Below are 12,321 nucleotides of genomic sequence, written 5' to 3' on the forward strand. Positions count from 1 at the left end.
GGCGGGCGGCGGGGCAGCGCGTGTGCCCGCCCGGCCGGCAGGTGGCGCCGTCCGCGCCTGGCGCTGGCGCTGGCGCCCGAGCTCTGGCCCCGCCGCCGCGCCGTAGCCGGTGTCCTCGCGCGCGGGCCGCGGACATGTCGCTCCTGCGGCCCTGGCGCCTCTTCGCGGCCGCGCGGGGCTGCTCGGTGAGGGGCCTGGGCCCCGGCCCCGCGCCTTCGTCCTGGGACTTCCCGGTGCGCTCGGGACGCAGCCCCCGTCCCCTCCTCCCTCCCCATCCCCCCCGCCCCGGGAGCCCCGGGTCTCCTAGGGCGGCCTCCCTGCGCGCTGCCCCGCCCGGGCTTCCCGCGGCGCCGGCCTTCCCCCCATCCCCCCCTCCCCCGTTCCCGCCCCATCCCCTCCGTCCCCCCTCTCCGTCCCCCCCCCGGGGCTCCCCCCATCCCGCTCCCCGCGGCGCCGGCGGCTCAGGCGTTTCCTCCTCCCCCGCAGGCCGGGCCCCCCCCGCCGCCGCCTCGGCCGCGCCCCTTCCACGCGGGTCCATGGCTGTGGTCGTCGGCCCCGAGCAAGGACGCCCTCGTGAAGCTGCGGCGAAGAACAGGCTACTCCTTTGTAAACTGCAAGAAGGCTCTGGAGGCCTGCGGCGGGGATCTCAAGCAGGTGGGGGGCGGGGGCCGGGGCGACCTCAGGGGCGGGGACGTGCTGCCCAGGGACCCTAACCCAGAACCCTGGGCAGCATCCTTTTTTTTTTTTTTTTTTTTTTTTAAGATTTTATCTATTCAGGAGAGACGCAGAGGGAGAAGCAGGCTCCACGCAGGGAGCCCGACGTGGGACTCGGTCCCGGGTCTCCAGGGTCGCGCCCTGGGCCGAAGCCGGCGCTAAACTGCTGAGCCACCTGGGCTGCCCCTATTTTTAAAGATTTTTATTTATTCATTCATGAGAGACCCAGAGAGAGAGGCAGGCTCCCCGCTGGCCCCAATGGCTGACAGACCCCAGGATCCCGGCCTGAGCCCAAGGCCTGAGCCCAAGGCTCGGCCACCCAGGCGCCCCTCGGGGTAGGATGCACACGTAAGTGCCGACCTCACCCTTTGACTCCGAAGCAGTTGACCAGGATCCCGTGGGTAACACTCTTCCAAAAACCACTGCTCTGCTGTTTGCTGCTGCTTGGAGCCCAAGGCCTTGTGTGAACCTTGGGAGCCGCACGCACCAGGACTCACACTATGGTGCTCTCACACTAACCCTGTGATCTTGGACACTGATCTTTCAGAGTCACGTTGTTCTTGTCTGTACATAATAAAAAAAAAAAATACTGCTGTCTGCTCCATAGGGTTGTTGTGAAGATTAAATTTATCCGAAGCATCAGGCACAATGCCTGGTATTTGGCGTTCAGTGGTAGGCTGCCAGTAAACGATAGACTGCTTTAGTTTCCGTTATAGGATTGACGAGAAACAGAATTAGGGAACCTGAACATATTTTAGAACCCCATTCAGTTCTAAATTCTGTGAGTTTGTCATCTGCCCTGTTTTCAATTTATAGGCAGAGAGCTGGCTGCACAAGCAGGCCCAGAAGGAAGGCTGGAGCAGAGCTGCCAAACTCCACGGCAGGAAGACTAAAGAAGGCCTGATTGGGCTGCTTCAGGATGGAAACGCAACCGTGTTGGTAGAGGTGAGCTGTCAGGATTCCAGATAAATCAGCTGCCCTTTGGGTGGAGAGCTGTGTGCTAGACCCTTCGTAGCCTTAAAGAAGAGGTGTTTGCGAAGTGCACACGGTTGTTGGGAGAAAACTGGTGAGACCACGGTTATTGTGAGCTCACTTAAGTATAGGAGTGGCTGGGTGTGTTGGCTGTTAAAGGCCTAGAAAGTCAGAAATGTTACAGATACCCCCACGTTTCAAAAGTTCATGTTACGCACTTTGCTTTTACAAAAGACCTACAATCATACGCCTGTTTTTGTTTTTTGTTAAATCCAAAGAGTATTTTTCACTTTTATGAAAAAAAAAGGCAAAAAGTGAAAATAGCAGTTAGTGTTGGTTTTGCACTGATTCATTGTAGAGGCAGGGGGCACCCTCGCAGCAGGAGTTGCCCCCCCCCCAACTACTCTCCGCATCTCAGCATCAAGCCGCCATAGCTTTGAACTTTGTGAGCATCTGTGCTTTCCGTTGATTTATTTAGTACATCAATTTGTTTTGTACATCCATTTCCATATAAATTAATGGTAATTGATTTTTCACTTTATGCCATTTTGGCTTACAAAAGGTTTCATAGGAACACCGTACGTTCAGATAGTGGGGCAAACCTATACTTCTCAGTGGGAGTCTCCTGCAGCCTTATACCTCGTCACTGATTGTTTCCTGGAACAGTTAGATTTTAAAGGTAGGAATTCTATTAATTAGTCGATGGATAGTGTGTAGCTGTTTTAGAGGAGGTGTAGGGGCCTCAATTGCTGAAGAATCAGATGTGGGTTAGTATAGAGTGAGAAAGGGAGATAAGCAGGCTGACTGCAAAAGTGGTTTGGTGTTGGAGGAGTCTGGAGAACGAGGTAGTGATGGCCCACAGCTACGGGCAAGTGGTAAAGGTGTAATGGCTCCATGGGACATTAGGGAACCATCTTTTGAATATGGGGGTCAGTTGCTAACTCATTGGCACAGCAGGAATCACCTCATTGAGTTTCTGGCCTCAAGCTAGGAGAGGAACTGCAGCCTTAAAATTCGAGGGTCATTTATGTCTGTTTTGTTGAGTCTGAAGCTTCTTCTGTAATACCTCGGTTTACTCTGATTTTAAGGCACTTTTGCAAACTGTCCAGAAGCAGCTTATACAGCAACATCAATTTGTTCCCGCCAGGTAAACTGTGAGACAGATTTTGTTTCCAGAAATTTAAAATTTCAACAGTTGGTCCAGCAAGTCGCCCTGGGAACCTTGTTGCATTGTCAGAACCTAAAGGATCAACTCTCCACATACAGTAAAGTGAGTTTTGGGATTGTCTCTCAACGTGCTGGATTTACACACACACTCCTTTCACAGGGTCTTTGCTATTTACTTTTTTTCCACACATTCTCATATCTCACTCCCTTACTTCATGTTCCTGCATAAATATTATCTCTTTGGAGACGGGTAGCCTTCCTGTTGCACTATCCCCTTATTTTGTTTCATTTAAAGATTTTTGTTATAATTCTATATTTTATGTTTTTACTTATTCGTATGTTGTTTAATCTCCCCAAAGAATGTGAGCTTCATGAGGCAGAGATTTTGTCTTTTCACTACTGTGTCTCTGGTGAAAGAGGAGTGGGCCTAGCATTTGGTTGGGGGTCATTAAATCTGATGAATGAAAGAATGAAGGACAGTGCGGTAGAGCCTGTCAAATAAGATGAAGCTTTATTCTTTTCTAAAGACTTAACTCGTGGGGCACCTCGGCGGCTCCAGTGGTTGAACATCTGCCTTTGGCTTAGGATGTGATCCCGGGGTCCTGGGATTGAATCCCACATCAGGCTCCTCGAAGGGAGGGGAGGAAGACTCCCAAGCCGACTCCCCACTGAATGCAGAGCCCTATGCTGGACTGCACATAGGGGGCTCAGTGTGGGGCTTGATCCCACAACATGACCTGAGCTGAAATAAGTGTCAGAAACTTAACCAACTGAGCCACCCAGGCACCCAATCAGGTGAAGCTTTGTATTCAGAAATCTAGTATGGCCTGAGGGAAGGAGTTCTTTCTTTTTTCTTTTTCTTTTTCTTTCTTTTTTTTTTTTAAGGAAAGAAATTCTAAATACATCTATTGGAGAAGGTAGAATTTAGGAGAATAAGCGTGTTTTTGTCCATAGGAGGACCAGGATGGAATTATATCAGTGTACCTTTGATTCACCCTTACTGTCAACAGTTATTTTGTGTTTAGTACCACCTCTTTCCTCCAGTTTATCCTTCTCTTGAGAGTTTGTGGAAAATGTTAATTATTACTGACATTAGGGATGCCTGGGTAACTCAGTGGTTGAGTTGGCTCAGGTTGTGAGCCTGGGTCCTGGGATCGAGTCCCACTTTGGCTTCCTGCAGGGAGGCTGCTTCTCCCTCTGCCTGTGTCTCTGCCTCTCTCTGTGTGTCTCTCATGAATAAAAAAATAAAAGAATCTTAAAAAAATTATTACTGGCATTAAATAGTCATTATATGGAAAACCATGTGAAGAATGTTTTTTAGAATTGTGTTGAACAGATGAGCCACTTGAACTAGAAGTTCTATTTTCCTTCCTTCCTTCCTTCCTTCCTTCCTTCCTTCCTTCCTTCCTTCCTTCCTTCCTTCCTTCTTTGGTAAACTCTACCCTCAAAGTGGGGCTCAAACTCACGACCCCAAGAACAAGAGTCACATGCTCTGCGACTGAGCCTGCCAGGCACACCGCGAGGTTCTGATCCTGACTTTGCGAGGAACTCTATTTGTCACCCAGAGCCATTCACTTACTTTACTCTGTGTTTCATTATCAGTACAAGAAATTTTGGTTTTCTTTAGCTTTATTTATTTTTTTCCCTTTTGATCTTTAATTTTTTTTAACTTTTATTTTGAAAAAAATTCGAACTTACAGAAAAGGTTCCCATTGTTCGGCGATAAGTTACATTGTACTTTTATTTAGATTCATAGTTTTTTTTTTTTTTTAGATTCATAGTTTGTTAGCATTTTGACTCATTTGCTTTATCACTTTTTTACATACCTATATTATCATTACTGTTTTATTTTATTTTACTTTATTCTTAAGTAATCTTTACATCCAGTGTGGGGCTAGAACTCAACTCCAGGATCAAGAGTTGCATGCTCAACCAACTAAGTCAGCCAGGCGTCTTATCACTATTTAAAAAAAAAATTCTAGGGATCCCTGGGTGGCGCAGCGGTTTAGCGCCTGCCTTTGGCCCAGGGCGCGATCCTGGAGACCCGGGATCGAATCCCACATCGGGCTCCCGGTGCATGGAGCCTGCTTCTCCCTCTGCCTGTGTCGCTGCCTCTCTCTCTCTCTCTCTCTGTGACTATCATGAATAAATAAATAAAATCTTAAAAAAAAAAAAAAAAAAAAAAAAATTCTGTAAGTGTGTTGCAGACATCAGGACCCTTTTTCCCTTGAATGTTTATCTCCTAAAAACAACATTCTCTTGTGTAACTACAGTACAGTAATCACATTTAAGAATTTTGACACTGATAAAATATTTTATATAGTATATATGCCATATTTTGTCAGCTAGCACTTCTGATCCAGAATCCAGTCCAGTATTGTGTGTTGAAACTACTTACCATGTCTCTTTAGTCTCTTTTCTGTATTCCTCAACCTTTATTTGTCTTTCATTACATTGACCTTTTTTTTTTTTTTTTTTTTTTTTTTTTTTTAAATTTTTATTTATTTATGATAGTCACACAAAGAGAGAGAGAGAGAGGCAGAGACACAGGCAGAGGGAGAAGCAGGCTCCATGCACCGGGAGCCCGACGTGGGATTCGATCCCGGATCTCCAGGATCGCGCCCTGGGCCAAAGGCAGGCGCCAAACCGCTGCGCCACCCAGGGATCCCTGACCTTTTTTTTTTTAAAGATTTTATTTATTTATTCATGAGAGACACAGAGAGAGAGAGAGAGAGGCAGAGACACAGGCAGAGGGAGAAGCAGGCTCCATGCAGGGAGCCCAATGTGGGACTCGATCCTGGGTCTCCAGGATCACGCCCCGGGCTGAAGGCAAGCGCTAAACTGCTGAGCCACCCAGGGATCCCCACCTTAAAAAAAAAAAAAAAAAAAAGATTCTTCTATTTTTAAATAATCTCCACACCCACGGTGGGGCTTGAATTTACAGTCCTGAGATCAAGAGTTGCATGCTCTCCTTGACTGAGCCAACCAAGCACCTGGCATTGACATTTTTTTGAAGAGTATAGGACAGTATTGTAGAAGGTCTTTTAACTTGGGTTTGTCTGATGCTCCTTTTAAATTTTTTTTTTTTTTAATTTTTATTTATTTATGATAGTCACACAGAGAGAGAGAGAGAGGCAGAGACATAGGCAGAGGGAGAAGCAGGCTCCATGCACCGGGAGCCCGACGTGGGATTCGATCCCGGGTCTCCAGGATCGCGCCCTGGGCCAAAGGCAGGCGCCAAACCGCTGCGCCACCCAGGGATCCCTCTGATGCTCCTTCATAGTTAGACTCAGAGTGTGGGTTTTTTAGCATGGATATTAAATAAATTATCCTGTATTTTTTTCAGAATATCACATCAGGAGGCATGTAATGACTGTTGGTCCCATTATCGGTGATGTTAATTTTTAAAGATTTTATTTATTTATTTATTTTTAAAGATTTTATTTATTAATGAGAGACACAGAGAGAGAGGCAGAGACATAGGCAGAGGGAGAAGCAGGCTCCCTCTTGGGAGCCCGATGCCAGACTCTATCCTGGGACACTGCTATCATGCCTGGAGCCAAAGGCAGATGCCCAATCAGTGAGCCACCCAGGTATCCCCAAAATTTTATTTATTTTAGAGAGCGGGAGAGTGAGATTGAGCATGTCCCCGAGTGAGTGGGAGAGGGACAGAGGGAGGAGGAATCTCAAGCAGACTCTGCACTTAGCGTGGAGCCCGACCTGGGCCTCGATTCCCCCAACCCCAAGATCATGACCTGAGTGGAAATCAAGAGTTGGATCCTCAACTGACTGAGTCACCCCCACGCACCTGATAATGTTAATTTTGATCTCTTCTTGGTTAGGGCAGAATCTTCCAGGTTTCTCCACTGTAAAGTTATTCTGTTCCTCTTTGTAACTAACAAGTAATCTATATGGGAGATTGAGACTGTGTAATGTCCAGTTCCCCAAAAGACTTTTACCTGAAGGTATTAGCATCCATCCATGACTCTTGTCAGGATCTGCTATTACTTTGAGAGTTGCATGATGGTTATCTTTCTCAGTCTTATAATTTCTTTTACATGTATTAGTTTTATTAGTTGACATTCTACTGTAAGAAAGACTTCTCTACTCCCTATGTTAGTACTTTACTTAGTACGCATTAACTCATGGATATTTTATACAGTGTGTTATAATTATATAATCTATTTTTTAAAAGATTTTATTGATTTATTTGACAGAAAGAGAGAGAGAGTGCACAAGCAGGGGAGTGGTAGAGGGTGGGGAGAAGCAAGCTCCCCACTGAGCAAGGAGCCTGACATGGGGCCCGATCCCAGCACCCCCGGACCACGACCTGAGCCAAAAGGCAGAGAAGCCAAAGGCAGAGGCCACCCAGGCGCCCCTATAATCCATTATTCAATTTGATGCTCAAATTATACCTGGATTTGGCCAGTGTAAGCTGGCTCTGTTGACTTTTTGGAATGTATTTATTATTTTCAAGTATTTTCTTACTTTTTGGCATAACGAGATACTCTGGGCCTATGTCATACTTTCCTTGCCCTACCTGTGGAATTAGCCACTTTTCCAAGGAGTCCTGATCCTTTTTAACGGGGGAATAGTTTTTAGAAACCTAGATCCTTGCATTAAATATGCTTATTTCTACTGAGACGTCATTGCTGCTTGCTCTTTCAGCAGACAGATGCAGGAAGTGTGTGTGTGTGTGTGTGTGTGTGTGTGTGTGTGTTTCATTTCTAATCCTGCACACAGGGTTCTTCTTTTCCTTCCCCAATTCTATATTTATGTCTTCTTTACTCACTAGTATGCTGGCTCTTAGCAATTTTAGTGATTACGTATTTTCTCACTGTTCTAATACAACACTGAATTGTTTTAGTGACTATACTTGACCACTGCAAATAACAAACCTATAAAGGAGTTCAAGATTTCTTTGGTGTCCTTTTTGTCTTTACATTGTAGTTATATGGTCAAAGGACTATATTGAAAGTTACTTGGATTAGTTTTTCCCCCCTTCCGTGAAGTTGCATTATTCATATGAAATACAGTTAGAGTCTTATGTTTCTGTGTAGTTAATTTTGGTTTTACCTCCAAATTCTCGATAATCTAATTTTGAATATGTAAAACATTAAAATTCTGAAAATTAAAGCTGTAACATGCATACACAGATGTCTCACTCCTTCTCCTTTCTACCTTATTCTTGTCCACTCCTGTAGATAACCAGTTTCATTGGTTTTGGGTATCTTTTAAGTCGTTTTGCAAAAATAGCATATTTATATAAATACTTTTTTTTTACTTCTTTTTTTTTTAATTAAAAAATTCTTTGTAAAGATTTTATTTGATAGATTGAGCACACATGAGAGAACAAAAGTGGCAGAGAGGGCCAGAGGGAGAGAGAAGCAGACTCCCTGAGTAGGGAGCCTGATGTGGGACCAGATCCCAGGACCCCAAGATCATGGCTTGAGCTGAAGTCAGACACTCAACTGACTGAGCCACTCAGGCCTTTTTTTTTTTTTTTTTTTTTAAGATTTATTAGAGAGAGAGTATGTGTGTGCACAGGGGGAAGGTACAAAGGCAGAAGGAGAGAGAGAATCTCCAGCAGACTCCCCGCTGAGTACACAGCCTGATGCAGGCGCCCCTATAGATGTACTCTTTTAATTTGCTTTTTTCACTTAATGTAACCTGGCAATACTCTGTAGCAGCTCAAGCACATCTTTCTTTGTTTTCCTTTTCCCAACAGTGTAGTTTTCCATTATATGGCTGTGCCATGGTCTGTTTATTCAGCCAGTCTTTCAGTTCTAACATTTTATGATTGTTTGAAAATACTGTTCCTGATTTCTAGGAAACTACAGTTCAAGAAGTTAGGCGGGATGATGGGATTGAGATGGAATTGTGGGTGGTGTAGTGGTAGGATAAAATACTCATAAAATAAAATGCAGCTGTTATCAATATGTAACATCTTTGTCTTAATGAAAACAGTCATTTAGGGGCACCTCAGCGGAGAGCCTGCTTGAGATTCTCTTCCTCTCCCTTTGCCCCCGCCCTCTGCAGGCATGCACATGCGTGTGCTTGCTCACTCACTCCCTCAAATAAGGAAGAGAGAACGAGAAAGAAAGAAAGGAAAAAAGAAAAGAAAGAAAGAAAAATCTTTTTTTTTTTAATATTTTTTTTCAATTTTTATTTATTTATGATAGTCACAGAGAGAGAGAGAGAGAGAGAGGCAGAGACATAGGCCGAGGGAGAAGCAGGCTCCATGCACCGGGAGCCTGACGTGGGATTCGATCCCGGGTCTCCAGGATCGCGCCCTGGGCCAAAGGCAGGCGCCAAACCGCTGCGCCACCCAGGGATCCTGAAAGAAAGAAAAATCTTAAACCCAAAAAATGTATACTTGATGGTCTTAAATCGTTTTTTGAGAAATATACTTTTTGCCTAGTCTCTTGGTAATTCAAGTAGGACAGAACTGATTTGTTCGGTTCCTTTGTGCACTTAGGGCTTCTTGAATTCCTCTGAGCTCTCTGAACTTCCGGCTGGGCCTGAGAAAGAAGGCTGCCTCAAGGATCAGCTAGCCTTAGCAATAGGTGAGTATTTGTAAGGATGGGGGGAACTGGGAGTTAGGAACTGGCCCTCCTGGGATCTTTGATAATCCTCCGCACCTAGGTCAAGAATTGCAGGCTCATGTACCTGCAAGGATCGGACAGTATGAACGTGAGGAGTGGGCTCTGTGGTGCGTTAGACACAAGTGAGCAGTGGGTACCCTGAAAAGCTCACCCTCTGCTGAAAGAAATGGTTACCAAGCTCTAGCCAGTTGTTACTTTGGGGTCCCAGCATTGTCAGATTTTTAAATTCCTTTAAAAGAATTTAGCTTTATGTGTAAAAACTTCAGTTTTTAGATGTTTGTAGCTAATTAAAATCATTTCAGCACTCTGCAGGCTGACCAAGCAAAACATGTCTTTAGGCAGGGATTGCCTTTGACCTTCCAGTTGACACCACCCTGTACGCTGTGGGAGACATAGTACAGCACAAGTCATCCCACCTTCTTTATAAAGGGACCCAGGAATATTTGGAGCTTCATGTGTAGGATTTGATCTCTTTTTAGAAAAATCTCATCCTGAATTTGTGAAGGTTTATTCATTAAGAACCCCTGGCTACAGGAACCACATTCCGGATCATTGTGCCACAACTACTGGGGATTTTGCTCTCTTCCTACGTGTCCTTGATGGAAGGAGGGAAGTAGGACTGGGTGGGAGCTTGCTGGGAATTTATTGCTCATCTGATGTTTCCAGTCAAGACATCAATTCTGTTTTTATCAGATTATCGTGAAGTATGTATGATGTTTGAGTGAGTCATAGCTGAGAAACCAGGCAGACAGCTGTGAATGAGACTTATTAAGAAATTCTGGAAGAGCTGGGTATTGCAGCCTTGTCATTTTCTGAGAATTAACAATTGTTTAGATGCTTTGAGTTGTTTTAAGATTTCTTTTGATTTCTGGATATCTGGATTTTCTAGATATAACTATGGTTAATGCAGGGATATTTACCCAGATCCCTTTTGGGGTCCCCTAACCCCTTTCCTACCTTTTGGCTTATTTGGACCTATGTTAGAGAGGATGGCATCCTGAGATCGGGAAAACTGGAATTTGTTTTGTTTTGTTTTTTAAAGTATTCGTGAGAAGAATTTAGCTTTGAGAGACAGAGGCAGAGACACAGGCAGAGGGAGAAGCAGGCTCGGTGTAGGGAGCCCGATGTGGGACTCGATCCCGGGTCTCTAGGATCACGCCCTGGGCCAAAGGCAGCGCTGAACCGCTGAGCCACCCGGGCTGCCCTCTAAGCCTAAGATTAACATAGTAACAATTGCCAGCATTTGAGTGCCACCATGTGCTAGATAATGTAATGAGTCCTCTTACATATGTTACTTTGTCTCCTAAAAACCCTGCTTTCAGGTTATTTTAAGTGATACCATCTCCATGTTATGGAGGAGGAAAGAAAGCTTGATAAATTCATAAGTGGGGTTATGTCATGAAGTCACTTACTGCCAGTAAGGTGCAGAACGGACACGTGAGTCCAGGCTCTGTGTGACATCACAGCCTGTGTTTTTAAATACTAGTGTGGCACGTTGTTGGTGTTCCATAAAGATATTCATTATTTCTCCTACCCATACCCTCTCCTCCCACATACCTTTTTCTTCTTTAAACTGCAAACGGTATCTCTCCATCTTACAGCGTATCCACAGTGTAAATGCAGAGCACCTCTATGCATATTTTGGTACTATGACATGCGTCATATTCTGGAAGTGTGTTACTTGTTTTTGCTTTTTTATAGGGAAACTGGGAGAAAACATGACTCTTAAACGAGCTGCATGGGTGAAGGTGCCAGCTGGGTTCTATGTTGGCTCCTATGTCCATGGAGCAATGCACAGCCCCTCCCTCCACAACCTGGAGCTCGGGAAGTATGGGGCCCTGGTGGTCTGCGAGACATCTGAGCGCAAAGCAAGCCTGGAAGACCTTGGCCGCCGCCTTGGGCAGCATGTGGTGGGCATGGCCCCTCTCTCTGTTGGCTCTTTGGATGATGAGCCTGGGGGAGAGGCGGAAACCAAGATGCTGTCCCAGCCATACTTGCTGGATCCCTCCATCACATTGGGACAGTATGTGCAGCCTCAAGGGGTGTCCGTAGTAGACTTTGTGCGGTTTGAATGTGGAGAAGGTGAAGAGGCAGCAGAAACCGAATAGGTTCCGGAGACTTGGCCCAGGAGATGTTTATTCTTTGCTCTGGACATCATTCCGAGAAGTTATTTCCTCAGCCTCTACAAACCCAGAATTTGTTTTTCATTGGAGTTTATAATGCAATGATATCCTCAGTGGGAAGAGTCATTAAATAAAATTGCTATATAATAAAGAGTGTAGAATCTCTTCCTTGCTTGTGTAATGCTGGGTTTAGCTCTTTTGCGCCTTGTGACCAGCTGTAGGAAACAGCAGGCAGGCCGTATGGAGGTGGCCGACGGGGTCTGAGAGAGCAGGCATGAGCAGTTGTGCTGTTGCTTACCGATTTATCATGGTACCCCTAAAATTTCTACCTCAGTTTCTCTGTGACCCAGCACTCCTATTCTGCTTTCACTTTGGGGTGCTTCGGGCTGTGCTGCTCTCCTGGAACTTCCCCAGTTACATTACTTGGGCCACACGGATTCCTTGGGAATTGTTGACTCAAACTTCGAGTCGTCTGGAAAATGTGGTTCATTTGTTGATGTCTGTAGCGTGCTTTGATGCTCTCTGCAGTGTACACGCTGGTTCTGGCCTCATGACTGAAATTAATAACACATGGCCCTGTTTCTCTTTTGGATGACGGGGTGGAGGTGGGTGGGGCCTGAGGTTTCCTGGACAGCTGTGAGGCACATTTTGGCATTGTTGTGCCAGAAACAGGTCTCACCGGTGGCCCAGTTATCCAGAGAACTCACTCAGCAGGGCCTCTTAACTACCCCAGTACAGAG

At 45.5% G+C, this 12,321-nt stretch overlaps 1 protein-coding gene across 2 annotated transcripts; it reads left to right on the forward strand.

The window, feature by feature from the left end:
* The first annotated feature begins 83 nt into the window (after nucleotides 1-83).
* Nucleotides 84-11,732, forward strand: TSFM (Ts translation elongation factor, mitochondrial). Of its 2 annotated transcripts, none has more exons than XM_077913595.1 (6): nucleotides 84-233; nucleotides 487-654; nucleotides 1,531-1,659; nucleotides 2,834-2,956; nucleotides 9,332-9,419; nucleotides 11,160-11,732. In XM_077913595.1, the coding sequence occupies exons 1-6, from the start codon at nucleotides 135-137 to the stop codon at nucleotides 11,564-11,566; spliced, it is 1,014 nt and encodes a 337-aa protein (XP_077769721.1). In that variant the 5' UTR covers nucleotides 84-134; the 3' UTR covers nucleotides 11,567-11,732. The 2 variants fall into 2 exon arrangements, with proteins under 2 accessions (XP_077769721.1, XP_077769722.1); XM_077913596.1 differs by having other exon boundaries at nucleotides 120-185.
* The last annotated feature ends 589 nt before the right edge of the window (nucleotides 11,733-12,321 follow it).

This window comes from Canis aureus, chromosome 11 (genome assembly GCF_053574225.1).
Source record: "Canis aureus isolate CA01 chromosome 11, VMU_Caureus_v.1.0, whole genome shotgun sequence".
In the NCBI taxonomy this organism is placed as follows: domain Eukaryota; kingdom Metazoa; phylum Chordata; class Mammalia; order Carnivora; family Canidae; genus Canis; species Canis aureus.